At 47.7% G+C, this 20,127-nt stretch overlaps 1 protein-coding gene across 1 annotated transcript in view; it reads right to left on the bottom strand.

Moving 5' to 3' along the window:
* Window positions 1–20,127, bottom strand: part of LOC146772766 (rho guanine nucleotide exchange factor 11-like) — a 288,100-nt gene that overhangs the window by 15,356 nt on the left and 252,617 nt on the right. Inside the window, 3 exon segments of the mRNA XM_085637030.1 lie at window positions 5,576–5,841; window positions 5,844–5,870; window positions 10,738–10,833. Coding sequence (XP_085493156.1) covers window positions 5,576–5,841; window positions 5,844–5,870; window positions 10,738–10,833 — 389 coding nt within the window.

Genomic DNA, 20,127 nt, shown 5'->3' on the forward strand with positions numbered 1-20,127 from the left:
AGGCGGCACTGAGGTCCAGAAGGATAATGGCCGCGCTGCCACCAGCGTCCAAGATCCCTCTGGCCTCTTCTACCACCCTCAACAGTGCCGTCTCCGTGCCTTGTCCCTTCCTAAAACCCGTCTGGGATGGGTGGAGAAGCTTGTATTTTTCCAGAAATGCCGCCAGTTGGATATTTATCAGTTTTTCGGTTAATTTCCCCATCCCAGGTAACAAGGAGATCGGGCGATAATTCGCCAGATCTTCTGGGTCAAGGTTCGGTTTTTTGATCAAAGATCGCACCATGGCCAGCTTCCATCCCTTTGGTACTGTAGCCAATTCCAGGGAGAGGTTAACCATATTGATTACCGATTTACTAATAGTTGGAAGTATCTGATTTAGTATTGTCATGGGAGCTGGATCTCGTGGGGATCCACTTTTTATACTCCTCATCAAAGAGAGGAGCAGCTCTTCCGTGAGGGGGGCAAACTCCGTAAGTGTTGGACAGTTGGTTTTGTCTTCAGAAGGAGGCGCCCTGTAGTGTGAGGCCGAATCCAGTACCGGGATCGTCTCTAGAATTTTAAGTATTTTCATGTGAAAAAAATTAGCCATATCATCACACCTGGTGTCCTGCTCATCTGCTTTTGTGGGGGGGTCTGGAGTTTTCGTTAAAAGCTTTACAATCTTGAACATTTCCCTAGGGGCATTTGCGGCGGATTCGATTTTATTTGCAAAAAATGCCGTTTTGGTGGCAGTAAGGGTGGTTTTATATTTCTTCAATGTGGCTTTGTAGTTAATCTTCCTTTCCACACTGAAATCCTTCCGCCAGTGGCGTTCTGCCCTTTTACATTCCTGTTTTAATGATCTTAACTCTGAGGTGAACCATGGATGTTTCAGCTCTCCCTTCCTAATTGTTAAGGGTTTTTTCGGTAAGACCTTATCTAGGGAATGGGTAATCCACTGATTAAAACTGTTGACAGCCCCATCCAGATTAGAATTATCCGGTGGTTTAGTGCTTTCTAACAGTCCCTTCCACTCATCCATGTCAAGTTTTGTCCAGGCTCTTATAAGTCCTCTATTCGAAGAAGTATTAGTGGTCATCCTGGAAATTTTCCAGTTAAAAGGAATCACCGAGTGATCCGACCAGGGGACAGGGTAGGGTTCCAGGACTGTTACATTCTCCATGTTGGTAAAAATGGGATCAAGTGTGTTTCCTGACTTATGCGTAGGGCATCGAACCTTAAGATTAAGATTGTAACTCTCTAAATCTTTTTCTAGGTCATTCGCTGTCCTATCTCCTGGCTTATTGAAATGGAGATTAAGATCTCCTAATAGCAGTAAATTCGTGACCGTACAGACCCCTCCTATAACTGCCTCCAACAGGCTTTCATGAAATCCGCCGAGGGGGCCTGGGGGTCTATATATCAATATCCCTGTTACCGAGCTCTCACATGAGGGGTGGAGGGTAAAATGTGTGCTTTCGCATCCCTGGATCCCTGTGTCCTGTAATCGACAACTTATACTCTCCCTATGGATAATTGCGATCCCTCCTCCTGCCCTCCCTGGACGATCTTTGTGTTGTACTGTGTATCCTGGGGGCAGTGCCTCGACCAAATCTGGGCCAGAATGTTCCCCCAGCCAGGTCTCTACAAGGAGCAGGACGTCAAGATCTCCGGAGGAAATTAAAAGTGAAATTTCCTCCTTATGTCCAGGCAGGGAGCGGCAGTTCAATAAAGCCATCCTCAAGATCAAAGTTTGATTAGACTCCTCGAGGACCTGTTCTGATGCTTGAAAAGGGCAGTGATTACATGCTCGACGGCCTTTCGTCAGATTTATCGTGTGTAGGCATCGGGGGATGGTAGATCCCTTAAATGCTAGAAGGTCATCACGGGTATACACTCTTACCTGAACAGAGTTTCCAGGCCCAAGGCCCGATCGTGCGCGAACGGGCGCAAACGGGCTTTCCTCTGGCGCTCCTCCGGCGCGACGCTGCGCGCGTACGCTGCGCGCTCGCATACTAAGCCCCTAAATAGCGTTTGCCAGAGAACCGGCGTCAGCACTAGACCGCTAACCCCAGAGGCGTCTAGGGAGCGTCACGAACCCACAACCAAGATGGCGGTCGGGAGAGAAAGCAGCGTGGAATCACCCAAATGGTGAGTCTTGAGTATCTCGTTTTTAAGGTTAAGTGCGGATACTATTATTTAATTTGCATACCGGATCCAACATGGACATGTGTATGCCATAAACTAGTCCCCATATTAACAGTCCTGATGAGACCCGGTATCTAGAAGTGGGTCGAAACGTCGTCGACAAACACAATAAGAGACAGCTCTGACTGTATTATTATAACATTTACAAAACTGTCCTTGTTTAAATTTCTCCAATAACCTTCTTTTGGTATTTTTACAAAGTTTTTTGTTTATTGGTGTCTGTATGGTTATGGTTTCACTGGGGTCACTTTGCACTGTAAATATAATAGAATAAGAGAGGAATATTGTACATATGATATGTTTTTATATGTGTTTTGACATTTTTCTAGTCCAATAAAAGACCTCGGCTGAGGCTTTGTAAAATAATTTCTGTGTGTAGGCTTACTGTATGATTTGTTAACTTTATGTTAACTTGGTGAAAGATTAATTCAAAGACAACTATTGATGTTGTTTGTGATAGGAAATGAATTCCAAATGAGTTCCTTGTGAACATTGTTTTTCAGTACGTTGTACTTACCCGGTTCACAGGGACATAAGGGTTGCTCTTGTGATTTTGAATAATAATAATATAAATAGAGGTTGAAGGGATGGTTGATTTCGGGAGAGTTTGGCAGGTTTCAGCTTTATTAGCAGAAACTTTGAAACTCATCAAGGAATCCTGGTCACCAGGAACATCTAAGGCATACAGGTTGGCATTAAAGAGATGGATGTGTTAGTGTGTTCTGTGGAATTTGTATCCCATTTCAGCATCTGTGGTGGAGGTGGTTAACTTTTTGTCAGAGGTTTTCCTTAAGGGGAATTCGTACAATTCAGTAAATATAAGTAGGTCAGAGATTTCAGCAGGCCATGAGTTCGAGAATAGTGTGCCAGTGGGACAGCACGATGTGGTGAAAAGGTTGTTGAGGAGGGTGCGGTTGAGGACACCATTGGACCCGAAGTATTCATCTTTGTGGAATGTAGATCTTGTTTTGAGAGAGAATTGTATAGTTGGAAAGAGAACACATTTTTGGATTTAAAACATCTGTCATTCAAGTTAATCATGCTTCTTTGATTGATTTTGTTTAGAAGATTGTCATATTTTAAGGTGTTGGAGATGACATCATGGAGATATTTACCAGGAGGAGTATGTTTCAATATCAGGAAGAGGACTAAGACTATGTTGCAGACTTTTTTTTTATCCAAGACATTTTTTTATAGAAGACTTTGAGTAGTGAGATCCTTGCATTATTATGAGAGATGAACATAGAGTTTGAGAAGTAACGGGGAGATGCAGTTGATAATTTCTTTTAGGTATCCTTACAAGGCTGTATCTCCCATACATTAGCACGATGGGTTAAGGAAGCGATGAGAATGGCAGGATTTGTTCTTGCAAGCTCTGTAGCACATTCTGCAAGAGGGGCTTTGGCATCCAAGGCTTTAGTGACAGGAGGTGGATTGACTAGTATTTTAGCTGCAGTGGATTGGTCAACAGAATCAGTGTTTACATTTCTTTTTTTATCCATGGAAGGTGCTGTGAGGAATGTTATGGCAAGGCTTGAAACGTGCATAATATTGGCCTCCGTGCCTTGATATAAAATTCAGATGTTCCACAGCAGGGGTAGGTAGAATATCATGATTTTATTAAAGACACAGAGGCTGATATTATTCAGTCCAGTGTTAAGCCTACCCTTTAATATATTGTATGTGTTTTTGGGGGGAGGTGACCACAGGAAGTAAATAAGAAAGCCAGAGGAGTGTTGGAAGAGGTTTTATCCACTACAGGATGTTCAAGCATGAAGATGTTTAATGTTCCTGATACTGCCAGCAAAAGAAGGAAGATGGCTGCCTGACTTGGGATTATATATAGAGCAGAATGTTAAAAGATTCGTATTCTAATTCTAAGGGGCTCATTAAGATATCAGATAGATCGCCACCGCCTGTATGGCGGTGGCGATCTGCCCGCAGAAAACCACAGCCCGCATATGAATTCCCCCCTTGCCACATTACCGTGGCGAGGGGGGACCCCGGCGGATGGGAAGACCGTCCGCCGGTTTTCCGCCGGTAAGCAATCCGCCCGATTGCCCACCGGGCAGAAAAGCAGTTAATATGGTGCCGGTGTCTGGTAGACACCGCCATCCATATTAGTATGCAGGCGGGGTGTTGCCTTTCCGTGGCAAGCAGGCGTTTTTGCCATTGGGGGCCCATAGAGGGCCCCCAGGGATTCTGGGGGGTGGGGGTGCACATGGGGAGCACCTATGGTACCCCCTTGCCTTTCAATGAACAATGTGGCAGGCATCGAGCGGTGCCTGCCACGTTGTGCATTGAAACGCACAACCTGCCTTTGTGGCATTGCAGCGGGCGGTGCGCTCTGCACCGCCCGCCGCAATGTTGCAGATGCGCCATGCGCCCGCCAGTGTGGCGAGCGCATACTAATTGGGAGTGCGGGTTCGCCGCATATTCAGCGGGCGGTCCCGTTTCCCGAGGGTATGGCGGGCGGACTTTGTCCGCCCGCCATACTAATGGGGCCCAAAGTGTTTGTTCAAGTTGCTGTTGTGAGTTGGCAATAGAGAAGATATTAGTATTATTGGCATCCATGTCTTTAATAAAATCGTGATTTTCTACCCACCCCTTCTGTGGAAAGTCTGAATTATGCAGCACGTAGGTGGCAATTTCTAAACACTATGAACCTCCCAAGGCAAGTTGCAAGGAAGTCTACAGCAGGAGATGTCTGGTGTCAGTAGAGGGTTGAATCACAGATTTGCACCTGAAGATTGGTGCCGGCTGAAGCGTATGGGTTACCATTCAAATACATTTCTTATTCGTGTAATATAGGACAAGAAAGTTGTTCTTGAAAATGCAATCCAGTAGGTAAATGTGATGTTCTCCCCTTGTGGGGTGCAGGTGATACATAAATGTTTTGAACAGGATGCTTGAGATTGAGATTTCATAATGGATTGTAATGATGCTATTTTAAAGGACTGACATGACTGAAGTCTTTTCCAAGGCTGTCCAAAATACAATATCGTTTTTTCTTACTGTAAGTTTTCATATATCACAAACTTAATTGAAAGAGTCTGCACAACTAGTACCTTCATTTGTAGAAGACAAAAAATTTGAAAATGCTTTAAAAGCCAATGAACATTCCAACTTTTACATAACTTAGCTGCTCTATGCTCAGCATAAGAACAAATCTGAGTGTTCTCAAAAATCTAGCATAAGAATAAATTGGAGTGTTCATAAAAATCTACCACTAGAATTCTAAACATACTGCTGCTAGATGGCATAGCAATTTTAAAATTGTGAAAATAAGTATGTTTTCGTGGGCTTTAAGGCAATTTGGTTAACGGTGTCATAGATCACAGGCAATCAGTCATTTAACAATCCTATTTTGCATATCAGTCACTCTCACCTTCTGCACGTTAAGCTTCAGTGTAAGCGGCTCCATCATCTTGAAGACCATGTCCATGTCATGAATTACAAGGCTGGAGGCTGGCGATTCTGCAGAAGGTGCAACCTCGGTGCTTCCGAATTGATGTCTGGCTTCACTGGTGTTGATGCGACTGATTGTCGGTGCACTCAAGGTGCTGGGACCAGCCTTACTTTCAGTCCTGTCGGTCGGACAAGTTTTCCCTACAGGTGCTATGCGGTCACCATCTGTAGAGGAATCAAGGGGTTAGCTGGCAGTGCTTTATAAAAATAATTTCCTGCATTATGCAGAGAAAAATAAAATATACGTGCATCAGTTACGTGGTTTTCTCAAATGCTGTCTATTAAAATCTGAATTTTACTATTCTGCACTCACACCACCAGATATAGTAGTATTTACTATGGTATATCATCTGTGACAATGTCTTGCCTTCCAGAGCAAATATTTCTCCAGACTATCACTACCTCTTAAACACCATTTTCAAGAAGAATACCTTCATGATAAAAGATGTTAAATTAGCAACCAGAGAATTCTAGCAACATCCATAACAGCATAAACTCCCTCTCTATTGCATACTGCAGAACATTTTCCAAGCACATAATATTTCCAGATGACACTACCTGGACACCATGCTAGATAGAAGCCCTGTCTGACCCTCAGTGGCTGCTATGAAAAAAGATATGAGAAGAGTGGGGTACCTAATGGCTAGAGTGAGTTAAAATGACATTTCTTCAATCAGATACAAGAGACACTGGCTGGTAAAAAAAAAAAGCCCTGATAGCCTTGGAAATGAACTGCATCATTGAAATCATTTCAGTGAGGTTACCAGGTTGGACCGGATAACAATATGAAAAGGTGTGGCATAAAGTAACCGCACAGCAAGAAGTCCTTAACCATTTCTATAAGATGCTATCACAAATCTATGAGAATTGGCCAAAGCACCCTGTGCAGGACTGATTTATGGAAGCTTCCAGTTACATCAAGCTCGCATACCCATGGGTAGGGGACAAATCCCATGAATCCTGACCCGGTCACAGCAAGAAATCAAAGGGCGGCAGGCCACAGAGGGACTAAGAAAGCTCCTCACTATTGTACAAAATTTGCATCCATGCTCTATGAACCACTGACCTCTCTCTTGAAAAAAAGTTGTAACAAAGCAATCACCTCAAGCGAATCTAGAAAAAGTAGTCAGAATTCCGAACCCCACTGGAGGTGCATTTACAACAAAAGAAACACCAGTCATAAATGAATTCAATGACTAAACCATTAAATGTATCTCATTGAAACAATACAATCACTTTTCAAAAGCCTGGAGCACAGCCACAAGATTCAAGGTTAGAAAACAAATGCAAAATGTCATAAAATTGCACCAAACATTATCTTACCAGAAAGGTATATTTGAGTGCATGATTGAAGAGGAATGGTCCAAAGTAGGTGAGAAGTTAAGGGTTGAAGTGTAGTCTACACATGAAAACACTGTTATATGTAGCTAAAGGACACTATCGATTTTTGACAGGGTCTCCTATCCACTGCTTCAAGATAGTAGAATAGCCTGTTATTTAAAACTCTTAATGAGTATTCAATATAAATCTTTATTCTGTAAATAAAAAATCACCATAAAAGAATACAGATCAGAGATGATAAAATCAAATTCATTGGTAAAAAAAACAGACATTATGATTACTCACAAAAACACAAAACATATATGTTAGAAATGGGGGTCTCTGGTTGGCAGTGGATGGCCACTGTCCAAGCAGGGAGCCTTCTTTCTAAGTCAGAGTGAAGGGCTGCACCCCTTTGACAACCCCTCTCAGAGGCAGTGTGTAAAGCGTTGATGATCATACACAGCGAAAACAGTGAGGAACACTACCAAGGGAGACAACACAGGTAGCTATCAAAAAATAGTTATCTTTATGTAGAGGCTTATCACAAGACCAAATAACGAGGAAACCACAATACTGTACAAAAATAATTCTCTCTGGATGCTGCAAAAATAGTTCCAATGGGGAATGCAAAGCTCAGTTCAGGGCAATGGTCTCTGCGACCCTTTTTACTCACAGTTCTGAGATGTTGTCAAATAATCCACAAAAAATGCAGCATGGGCGGGTTAGCGATGTTTTTCTTCACGCTCTTGGTCACAGCCGCTCGCTAACGGGGGTTAGCGACAATTTTGGGGCCTGCAACCGGGCAGGGCGATGATCAGGCCAGCGAACCCTCAGCGGCAGCGATGCGATGAATTTCCTGATGTTCCGCGGCTGTAGCCATGATTTTCGGTCCGCAAACGCGTGGGCGATGATCAGGCCAGCGAGCCCTCAGAGGCAGCGATGCGACGATTTTCCTGACGCTCCGCGGCTGTAGCAATGATTTTCGGGCCGCAAACGTGCGGGTCGATGATCAGGCCAGCGTGCCCTCGGCGGCAGCGAGGCGACGATCTTCCTGACGCTCCGCGGCTGTAGCGATAATTTTAGGCCCGCATACGTGCGGGTCGATGATCAGGCCAGCGAGCTCTCAGTGGCAGCGATGCGATGATTTTCTTGATGCTCCTCGGCTGCGGCGGCTCACTAACAGGCCTTAGCGACGAAAATTAAGTCTACTGGTCCTGAGACTTCAGTCAGGGGGCTAGTTCTCTCTCTAGCCCATGGGTGATTGCAGGTTCAAGATTAAAAAGTTATCTCACAGCTCCTTTTCCCTCCTTTTTCCAGTCCAATGAAAACTACTGCAGGCCAATCCAGGGAACAGCACACAACACCAGGACAGTCCTCTCCTGCAGCTTTCTGCAGTTCCACGGACAGAGGTTGGTCTTGAGATCCATGGGCAATACAAATTGTAGGGGTTTCAGCACAGATATTTATACCCCAAAAGTCTTTGTTCTCAGAAGCTACAAGTCACTGAACCCAGTTCTGCCCAGCCCTGGAACACTTTGTTTACCAGGCTGCATCCTTCCTTTCAGAAAGAGGGGGTCTGCCCTCAGACGCACAGTGGGAGGTGGAGCCAGCATTCACCTTGCCAGGCACAGCCCTATTCAAGTGCAGGAGCTACCCCTCCCCTCACTCCAAGGCAGATCTCTCTATTCAACCCAGGTCTGACTCAGCCTGCCCTGTCCCTCCAAAACCAGACAGCCAATACACATAACAGCAGAGCACACTGGAAGGCTTAGGCAAGAAAGTACCTACTTTCTAAAAGTGGTATTTTCAAACACAGAATATAAAAATAAACCTCACTAAAAGATGTATTTTAATATTCTGAGCTCAGGCATACTAAATTCTTTTTTCTACCATGTTCTATGGGTCAGTTAGGACTATAGAATGTAATAGCCAAACCTCCCATTCTGGCCTATGGAGAACAGGTAGCCATACAGTAGTGAAAAACGAAATTGGGTGTAATTCACTACCAGGACATGCTACACACATCAGAGCATGTCCTACCTTACACATACAATGCACCCTACCATAGGGGTGGCTTACATGATGCCAAGGGAAGGTTCAGGGGCTGGGAAGTGGGTGCACTTCACAGCCAAGATGGCAGTTCTAGACTGCACACAGACACTGCAGTGGCAGGTCTGAGACACACTTTACAAGCTGCTTCTGTGGGTGGCGCAAATCAGCGCTGCAGGCCCAATAGCAGCATTTGGGTTACCAGCCCTGGGCACACACAGGCCACATTACTAGGGACTAACAGGTAGACCAAATAAGCCGATCAGGGATACACCAATTCATATGTCATCTTTATACAGGGAGCATCCGCGCTGCGGCACTGAATGGCAGTGGTGCAGCGCCCAGAGCATTTATCACCAGAAAAACAGAGGAGGCACAGTGGAAATAAATGGAAGGGAGACTCACGCCAATGGTGCCAGGTCTAACAATATAAAACAATTAATCCGGTCTCGTTTTCCTGGACGCCCAGACAGCTTGTAAAAAAGATAAAACAGTAAAGGTCACATGCTCCGTAGGGAGCGTCTGAAGGTACAAGGCAGGCCTGACTTGTTTAAACTGCAGTGATTTCAGCAAAGGGATTAAGAAACGCTTCCTAGGCCAGCTGAAATAGGAGCAAAACATTATAAAATGGAGCAGGTCCTGCAAAGACACACTGTCACAACCGCAGGGAGCCCTTACCTCAGGCCGTACCCACCCACACGGGGAAGCCAAAAAATGGTGCACTTGATTAAACCTAAACCTGACCAATAAAAACCTACCGTGCTGTGAGCGAACCAGGCCCAAGTATGCTCCATCCCTTGCACAGTTTTTTTAAGAATGTGGCCCCTCACCAATGGCTTCTGAAGTTCTAAACCTTTTTTATCTGATCAGGAGCATTCAAGGAATAATCTTTTAACATTCCCCAAATCGTGGGCAGAGAATGGAATCCGATTCATAAAGGTATCGGCCCTGCCTAGAGATAAAAAGGATGCCTTAACATAAGCAATCCAAGGTATACTAGTTGCCCGGTCCAGCGACAGACAGTCCTCGAGGATCAACCGGCTTAGCTTCAGCTCCACCCTGCTCCAGATCTTAATCCAACACAGGAGCGGGCTTAAGGAGATCAGGTCCGAGACATAATCGAGCCCCAGCTCTGCATGCACTTAATGAGTATTCAATCGCTCTACATATTGGGAAATCTTTTGGTGATACTGAAGACAATAGTGATGGTGCTTGCCGAGTAAGATAGTTGAGGAAATAAACATCCCAAAAGTGTACACTCAAAAGAAATATTCCAGAAGATGGTTTACCCACCATCACTCTCCTTCATATTAAAGCCCTCTGGTTCGTGTTTTTACTGCGGAACTTACACACAAATATTAAATGAAGGAAAATAAATTCTTCCTGAAGGATACACACAATGTTTGTGTCAATACCTCCAAGCAAGAGCAAGTCATACTTTAATCCTGTGGGATCCACTGATGGAAATCCGCTAGTTGCATAATGTGACGTGACATTGAGTCTATGTGTGTTAGGTGAGTCACACTGCTAATGTTCATATGGATACAGTAATCATAATAGGTTTCTTCCACTGTGTTTACATTCAGTTTCATTCACTCCACTAAACCAAAAGCAGGATAAGGTAGTTCTAGCTCTGACCTTCGTTTTGTTCGCACAGACTACCTTGCATAATTTCCAACTCTCATGACCAGAAAATGAGAATGTGATTACCAGCTAAGTTAGCTCTGCCTCCCACATTCTTCAGTTCGGTTTCTGATTGGTGGCTGTCTGGCAATGGTATGATGGTATTATTGCCCACCATCTCAGCTGTGCAGAAAACACCACAAAGGAAAAGGGAAGGGGGTTTGTGGGTGTGCAGAGACGGACGGACAATATGAAAAAAGTGAGAGGAAAAAAGACAAACAGAAAAAAAGATTAAGAAAGGGATCAGACCAAAACATTAATGAAATTGTAGTCACCTAAAAGTTGGTTAGTAGCCAATTTCCAATGATTTGCCAAGATTGAAAGTTTTTACAGAATAAAAAAAAAAAACACCCAAAGCCCAAAACACTATATTTGTGAAGTTAAATAGGATTGCCTAAAGCCCTATTACATTACAGCACCATGGAATTCAATATAAATCGAACTTTCTCCTCTAATAAAAAAAGAGGTGCACTGTTAGACCTGTCAGCCCTTTGGGTGGTCCCTCCTCATCATTATTTATTTTGTCCCACTTTTGCCTCAAACCCTGTTTGAATTTTTCCTTTTTGGGAACCACCAGACTTTTTCGTGTTGCTGCAGATTCAGGGAGCCATTTTACCTACCCCTGAAACTTCTGTCTGAGGGCCTGAAACACAAAATGGTGGCCACCTGTGACATCACCAGCATCCACTGGAACCTACCAGCACCTTCCAGAACATTCCAGGAGATTCCAGAACTCTGTGACAGTTGGAGACCGTTTAGAATGTTGGGAGGATAAGAGAGGCAGTTGGCAGTTGGAGCTGGCAGTTGGCACCTGACTGGTGAAGAGAGAGCAGCACAACAGTGAAGGAGGAAGGAGTGAAGCAGCAGGGGTGGAAACTTGTGCCTGGAGTGGGGTCCATAAACCCACCCTTGATACTTGTCCCTACTGATGGATCCCAGCCTGTAGCCCTGTGTGGGAAGAAGACAGAAAAACTCATCCTAAGGACCTGAACAGCAGGAACAGGCCTTAGAAGCAGAAAGCAGCAAGATCCTGACCTGGAAACTGGTTTCCCGGGAGTCCGGCGTCGAGTAGCCTGAAGACCTGGAGCCCGAGGTGGAGAAGCGGCGCTGACTGAAGTAGCAGACGTCGTACCCGGAGCCGCCTGAGGTCGTGAGAGGGCGCCGACAGAGGTCGTGAGGAATACCAGAGGTCGAGGAGGAAGTGAACCGAGGTCGAGCGAGCGGCGTCATCGGAGGAGTGAAGTCCGCCCTCCGGAGTCGTCGGAGACCGAGGTAGAGGTGAACCGGAGGTCGGGAGTGAGGATCGCACTCCGGAGTCGCCCGGAACCTGAGAGGAGGAGCACCGGAGGTCGGGGGTGAGGATCGCACCCCGGAGTCGCCGGAAGTCGACATCGAGGCCAGGCCGGCCGACGTCATCGGAGCCGAGAGCGCCATCGGACCGGAGCCGCCCGAAGTCGACATCGTGAAGAGACTGCCCGACGCCGTCGAATCGGAGGTAGAGATCGAACCGAGGCCGCCGACATCGGACCGGAACCGCCTACCGGCGTCGTCAAAGAACTGACATTGTGCCGAGGCCGCCGAGACCGAACCGGAACCGCCTCACGGCGTCGACACGACTCCAGCGGCGTCGGAACATCAGAAAAAGGGCAGTAAGTGGAGTAGAGGGCGCCTAAGGCCCTGTGGAGACCTGAGAGACTGCTCTAAGGGGCTAGGGAGGTGCTGAAACCAACCTGACTGTGCCTGGGGTGAACTGGGACTAACCTAGAGAGGTTGTGTGGAGAGAGAAAGCCAGGGCACTGGTATTCCCCCCTTTGATCTACCTCAGTTTAGGCCTCAGCCTTGTCCCAGCCAGGGGGTAGCCCCCCCCCTCAAGCCTTCCACAACCCTACAAGCTGTGCCTGGGCCAAATCAGCCCTTAAGAATTGAAGTGTCATCTGATTACATGAGTGTTGCTGTATACTTTTAATTATTTATTGGGGGTACTGTATTTATTGAGTTTTTACCTATTTATTGCTGCACTATATTTATAGGTCCACAGGACTTGTTGGTGTACAATATTTATTGGTACAGTATTTACTGCCTCAAAGTATTTAATTGTCTGTATATATTGCACTTGTATTTACGCCCTGTTATTTATGATCACCCCTATTTATTCCATCAAACAGCCAATATTTATTTGACCTGCACTATTTAAAATTGTATATTGTGATTGACTTATTTATTTTTCCAATCAGCAAATAAGAGAAAAAGATAAAGAAGAATATTTTCATAATTTTTACGGTGTAGAGTCGTTTTTGGAACGGATGCACGCATGGTTATTGTATGGGTATATTGTATGCTTAGCACGGTGCCTGTTTCCTGACCACTCGAGCCAAGTTACCACAGTGTGTTCGGGGAGTCCACCACCACCCTGCGGAGTGGGAGTGGGCTGGTTCCAACATAAATTGGTGTTCAGTGGTGGGATAGAGCTGTGCCTACATATACTCAACAATAACTGTGGGTAGTCCATAGGCCTACACCGGGAGTTTTCTCACAGCGGCCTTCCTAATTGTGGGTTTTTGTTTTTTCCAAATTTACTCTGGTGGTGGGAGGAGGTATTATTAAAGGTACCCCCCTGCATTGTTACTGCACAAAACCTGTCCTCTGACCTGAGTGGGCAAGATGGAGTTTGTACTAGAAAATCTAGAAACGTACACTGTGGCCCAACTCAGGGAGTTTTGCCAGCGGGAGGGGGTGTACTGTCCCCCAGGAGCAAAGAAGGGTGCACTCCAAACCAGCTTAAGGGCTTGGGGGGAGGCACGCAGGGAAAGCAAGGCTGAGGAAGAAGACAGGGATGGAGAGCCTGACCCCGAGGGGGCTGAGATGTACCAACCTGAGGTGGGGAACCTGTCCGCAGGGCCCAGGACACTTTCTAGGGGGGGCAGCCGTGCCTCTAGCGGGGGCTTGTCTGAAGTGGAGTTAGCAGACCGGAGGGAGAAAAGACAGCTTACATGGGACTTAGCAAAGCTGGAGAAGGAAAAGGAGGAGCAGAGGATGGCCCATGAATTGCGACTGAAAGAAATAGATCTTCAGATTTTGAGAATCGGGGCACAACCTGTTCCCAATGGTGGCAGCCAAAACCAAGAAATCACCAGGGAATCCAAACCCTACCTGCCAAAGGACATAGTAGCTAGCTATGGGGCGGGTGACGACATCGCCAAGTGGCTAGCAGCCTATGAGGTCTCGTTGAGGGCCCATGGGGTTCCAGTGAAGTACTGGGGAGGGGGATTGTATAAGTACATGCCTCCAGCTGGTAGGGATGCTTTATTGGCCCTCGAAGAGGATGAGCAGACCCACTACCCCACCATGAAACTGGCGCTCATCAGAAAGTTTGGTCTAACACCTGAAAAGTACAGACAGAAGTTCAGGGGTAGTCACAAACTGGGCACACAGAATTGGGTGGACTTCCTGGACTATGCAAAGAAGGCACTGGAAGGTTGGATTCAGGGCAGTGAAGTAAGGAACTACGAGGAGCTGTTTGACCTAGTACTGAAGGAACACCTACTCGAGAAATGTTTCCCTGAACTGCGGCAACACCTGGTGGATAGCAAGCTGACCAGCCCCCGGAAGCTTGCTGAGGAGGCGGACATTTGGGCTAGTACCCGGGTGTCCACAAGGGGGACTGGAGGGGATACTCAAAAGGCCGGACAGGGCGCCCCCCAGAAGAAAGAGGGAGGGGAAAAGAAAAAGGAGTTCTCCAAAGGCCCCCAAAATAACTTCCAAGGGAAGGGAACAGGATTCACCTCTAAGGCTAACCCACCCAGAAACCCTAATCCTGGCCAGAGTCAGCAGCCAAGGGTTGTCCATTGCTACGAGTGCGGTGGCGTTGGACACTATAAAGGAGATCCGAAGTGTCAGAAACGATCACCCCCTCCCACTGGAGGAAAGCCCCCCGGGGTAGCTAGTGTAGTGCTCGGGGAGGAGATGCCCTTAACTAAGGGAAGGGAGTGGGCGGGTGTCACTTTAGTGTCCCTGGGAGAACGGGAGATGGTTCCTAAGATCCAGGTGCCCGCAAATACCGCAAAGTATGGGCAGTGGATCACCATCAACGGCCAAAGAGGGGAGGCTCTGAGAGACACAGGAGCCAGTATGACTATGGTGCGTAGTCAACTGGTGTCTCCAGAGCAGGTAATTCCCGATGTACTCCACCCAGCCGCGATGGCTGACGGCAGAACAGGTCACTATCCCGTGGCCGAGGTTCCCTTTGAATGGGGGGGGTTGCAGGTTCACTTCGAGTTGCCGTAAGCCCTGCCGTGCCAGTCGATTGTCTGCTGGGGAATGACATGGAGCACAACGCTTGGAAGGAGGTGGAATACCGGACTCACACCGAGATGCTGGGTACACCTGACTGGGCCTGTGTTAGCACAAGGTCCGCGACTACCCGAAGAGGGAGTTCATTTCGGCTGGAGCCTGGAACAAAGGCCCAGCCAGCTGCCAGTCAAGGGAAGAACCGAGGACAGGAGGAGCCTGCCTCGGCGTCTCCACCCCGTAGGACGGATAGGCCACCGGAGGTGGTGGACCAGGAGTCTGCGGAGGGGGACGTTACCAACCCGGAGGACCTACCCATCCCGGCCGAGTGGCACGTGGAGGGAGGCCCGTCCAGGGAGGAATTCTGCCAGGGCCAGAGGGAGTGCCCTACCCTTGAGGGGCTGAGGCGACAGGCCGAAGCCCAGGCAGCAGGGAACGTTGAAGGGAACTACAGTGTTTACTGGGAGGATGGCCTCCTCTACAGTGAACCCAAGGCACCCCTACACGGATCGTCACGAGCCTTGGTAGTTCCTCAACGTTATCGAGCCTTCCTTCTGGAGTTGGCTCACGAGATACCATTGGCAGGACACCTGGGTCAAGACAAGACCTTCGCCCGTCTTGTCCCACACTTTTATTGGCCTCAGATGAAAGTGTCGTCCGATACCTACTGCCGGACATGTGTGTCTTGCCAAGCCAGTGGGAAAACAGGGGTGAAGCTGAAAGCTCCCCTGGAACCACTTCCTGTCGTTAGCACCCCCTTTGAAAGGGTGGGCATCGACATTGTGGGTCCGTTAGATCCGCCAACATCAGCTGGTCACAGGTTTATCCTGGTCCTGGTGGATCATGCCACACGGTACCCAGAGGCAATACCTCTGAGGACCATAACAGCACCTGTTGTGGCTAGGGCCCTGATGGGAATCTTTACCCGAGTGGGTTTTCCCAAGGAAGTTGTGTCCGACAGGGGGACCAACTTCATGTCAGCGTATATGCGGGCGATGTGGAAGGAGTGTGGAGTGACCTACCGGTTCACAACTCCTTACCACCCCCAGACCAATGGTCTGGTGGAGAGGTTTAATAAAACCTTGAAGGGCATGATCAGAAGTCTGCCTGAAAGCCTGCGGAGGAAATGGGACGTCCTCCTACCCTGTTTACTTTTTTCCTACAGGGAAGTGCCACAGAAGGGAGTGGGCTTCAGCCCCTTCGAGCTTCTGTATGGGCACCCTGTACGTGGACCTCTTAACCTGGTGAGAGACGGATGGGAAAGAACTCCCAGAAAGCTCCCCCAGGATGTGGTGAGCTACATGCTGGCCTTCCGGAGCCAAATGGCTAAGTTGTGGAAGCAAGCTTCTGACAACTTGGAAGCCAGCCAAGCAGTAATGAAGGCGTGGTATGACCACAATGCTCACCCGGTGGAGTTGGAGCCTGGCCAGAAGGTGTGGGTGATAGAACCAGGAGAGCTTAGTGCCCTCCAGGATCGCTGGTCAGGACCCTTTGAGGTGTTGGAGAAGAAGGGTAAGGCTACCTACTTGGTGGACCTGAAGACCCCTCGTCAGCCCCTGCGGGTGCTGCATGCCAACCGCCTCAAACCCCACCATGAGAGGCCCGAAGTCATCTTGATGATGGTGACTGACGGAGGAGAGGACGTGGAAAGCGAGCCTCTCCCTGATCTGTTTGCGTCTCAAGAAAAGGATGGGTCGGTGGAGGGAGTGATTCTCTCCCCATCTCTAACTCCTGAACAGCAGGAGGACTGTCGCCAGGTCCTGGGGCAGTACTCTTCGTTGTTCTCCCTTGTCCCGGGTAGGACTCACCTGTGCGTCCATGACGTGGACACAGGAGACAGCCCACCTGTGAAGTCCAAGATCTACCGGATGTCAGACAAGGTGAAGGCCAGCATTCATAGTGAAGTCACTAAGATGCTGGAGCTAGGAGTGATTGAACCTTCTAGCAGCCCCTGGTCTAGTCCGGTGGTGTTAGTACCGAAAGCTGCACCACCGGGTGCCCAACCAGAACTGAGGTTCTGTGTGGACTACCGGGGACTGAATTCAGTGACAAAAACTGATGCTCATCCGATCCCTAGGGCGGATGAATTGATTGACCGGCTGGGAGCTGCCCAATATCTAAGTACCTTTGACCTTACTTCGGAGTACTGGCAGATCTCGTTGACTGATGGAGCAAGGGAAAGGTCAGCCTTCTCCACGCCCAATGGCCACTACCAGTTCTGTGTGATGCCCTTTGGGCTCAAGAACGCACCTGCCACGTTTCAGCGCCTGGTAAACCAGATCCTCACCGGAATGGAGAGTTTCTCTGCTGCTTATCTGGATGACATAGCCGTCTTCAGTAACAGCTGGGAGGATCACTTGCGTCACCTGCAAGCTGTTCTCCAGGCCCTGAGACAAGCTGGATTGACGATCAAGGCCAGCAAGTGCCAGATCGGGCAGGGGTCGGTAGTGTACCTTGGACACTTGGTGGGTAGGGGAGCGGTGCAACCCCTCCAGGCGAAGATCGAGGCCATCATGGCCTGGGAACCCCCCAAGACACAGACTGAGGTCCGAGCATTTTTGGGCCTCACGGGATACTACCGCCGCTTCGTGAAGGGGTACGGTACCATCGTAACCCCCCTCACGGAGCTCACGTCCAAGAAACAACCTCGACGGGTAGTCTGGACGGAGGCTTGTCAGCAAGCCTTTGAGAGATTGAAGAAAGCCATGTGCGAGGCCCCGGTCTTAAGGGCCCCAGACTTTTCCAAGAAGTTCATTGTCCAGACAGATGCATCAGAACATGGCATTGGGGCAGTGTTATCGCAACTCAACGAAGAGGGTCTGGATCAACCCGTGGTCTTCCTATCCAGGAGACTACTTCCCAGGGAACAGAAGTGGAGTGCAATAGAGCGTGAAGCCTTTGCAGTGGTATGGGCTCTGAAGAAGTTGCGGCCATACCTGTTTGGCTCGCACTTCCTAGTTCAGACCGACCACAGACCCCTTCGTTGGCTGATGCAAATGAAGGGGGAGAATCCCAAGTTGTTGAGGTGGTCTATTTCCCTACAGGGGATGGACTTTCAGGTGGAACATCGGCCTGGAGTGGACCACGCCAATGCAGACGGTCTCTCAAGGTATTTCCGCCTTAGTGATGAGAACTCCCAAGGGGTTGGGTAGCTCTCCCCACTTTCAGCTGGGGGGGACGCGTGTTAGACCTGTCAGCCCTTTGGGTGGTCCCTCCTCATCATTATTTATTTTGTCCCACTTTTGCCTCAAACCCTGTTTGAATTTTTCCTTTTTGGGAACCACCAGACTTTTTCGTGTTGCTGCAGATTCAGGGAGCCATTTTACCTACCCCTGAAACTTCTGTCTGAGGGCCTGAAGCACAAATACAGAAGATGGTTAAATTATAACTTAAAAGCTTCACCAATAGGAAGATATTTCGGATGGTATTTCATGCGGCCAAATAATGAAAGGGACGCCACTTCCATCAACAACTAATGAGACACTAGGGCATTTGTCTGAATCACTTGCAATGCTTGTCTGCCCTCTTCAACATCACACCAAGGAATCTGCCTTTCATATTCCTTACTCCTGACTGTGCAGGTCTTGCTGTGGGCATCAGCTGGTGGGTCATGTGTGTCTCAGAAAGTCAGTAAGGCATTTACATTTGAATATTTTATTTTTCATGAGCGGTGGTCATGTACTTCACTCCTATTGTGCTGTGCTTGGGTGGATGGATGAATGGATGCATGAATGGAGCAATGGCTGTGCTGTGTCTTCCTGCACTGCTGCCGCCTGACTTTTACCCATCCTATGTGTAAAGGGAGACATGGGCTGCCAGTGCAAGCAATGATCCCATTCACTGTATAGAGGGAAGTGTTTACCGCTGCATCTGTGCTCTACAATCTGTATTTGTGAGGAAAGTTTGGCTAATTTTATTTGCTGCAACCATCTGGTGCATTAAAGGATAATGAGGAAATATGAATCTTGTGATCAGTTATGTCCCCTATCGTAGACCCCAACGGCTCCATGTGCATGCTATAAGTACATGTATGTTCCCTCCAGTTCCAGTTTTGAAGACGCAAATATATGTGCGTCCACCGTCAACATGTCCTCTTTCAGATCCGCCATGAATGGGTCAGATATTCCATTCCTAAGTATGAAAGGCCACCGACTTTATGTGGTTCACTTTCCACATTTTACAGATTCAGGCGAGTAGGCCCAGAATTCTGTCATCAAGCCTTTTCTACCTTCTGCCTCTGAAAGCTCCAGTCTGAGCCTGCATCTGTATCCATGAACTTTGTCCTACTCCCTGCGCGGCTAACGGTGCCTGATCCAGCCTGTTGCCTGCCAAAAACTGTATTTCACCTTCAAGATTATCTACTCCGCTCCTCATCCGATGCATTCCTGTCTAGTAGTTTAGGTAAACATTCCTCCAGCTACCGTGCAAAGGGCCAGGCCTCGCTGTCCTCATGCAAGTAATTCATAGCCCCCGTTACCATGGAATATTCCTACCCCCTCGCATCTCATGTAGACACTTAGACGCTTGTACACGTACTAACAGTCAGTATAGAATAGATTCTACCCTAGAAACCTTTCCTTTTGGATAACACAGTTCTTTAAACATAGGATATTAGATATGATTTGGGATTAGGTTGACATGACCCCCAGACTTCTGTCTCCACATGTAGAGCTAAATGTCAAGTCCCCTTCACCCTCTAGTTGCACGTCAATCACACGTCATGCGGCTGCGCGCGCATCTCTGCCAAATATTTCTGCTGACATTGCAGGATTCTCTTATGGATCCACCCACTTGTGACATCATGTATGATGACGTTTATTAAATTACGCCCATATATCCGCCTCTATTAGTTACGTATGCACCTTTTATCTGTACTATCAGCTGTTACGCCTCTTGCATCTGTTTCACTGTAATGCATTTCCTATAAAACCAATTATCTGTCAATAATGTATGCCCTTCCTTCCTGAACTTTCGTGGTGATGGAATAGAAAGCCTGCAATTCGAATTGTATTCCTTTGTATAGGAATAAAGCCTTTTAAAACCTCTAATACCACGGATTCTGCCTCTTATATTTACTGAGTTATTCTTACTAGACTTTACCGCATAAAAAATAGTACCGGTAATGAAATA

Source organism: Triturus cristatus, chromosome 12 (assembly GCF_964204655.1).
Source record: "Triturus cristatus chromosome 12, aTriCri1.1, whole genome shotgun sequence".
NCBI classification, from domain to species: Eukaryota; Metazoa; Chordata; class Amphibia; order Caudata; family Salamandridae; genus Triturus; species Triturus cristatus.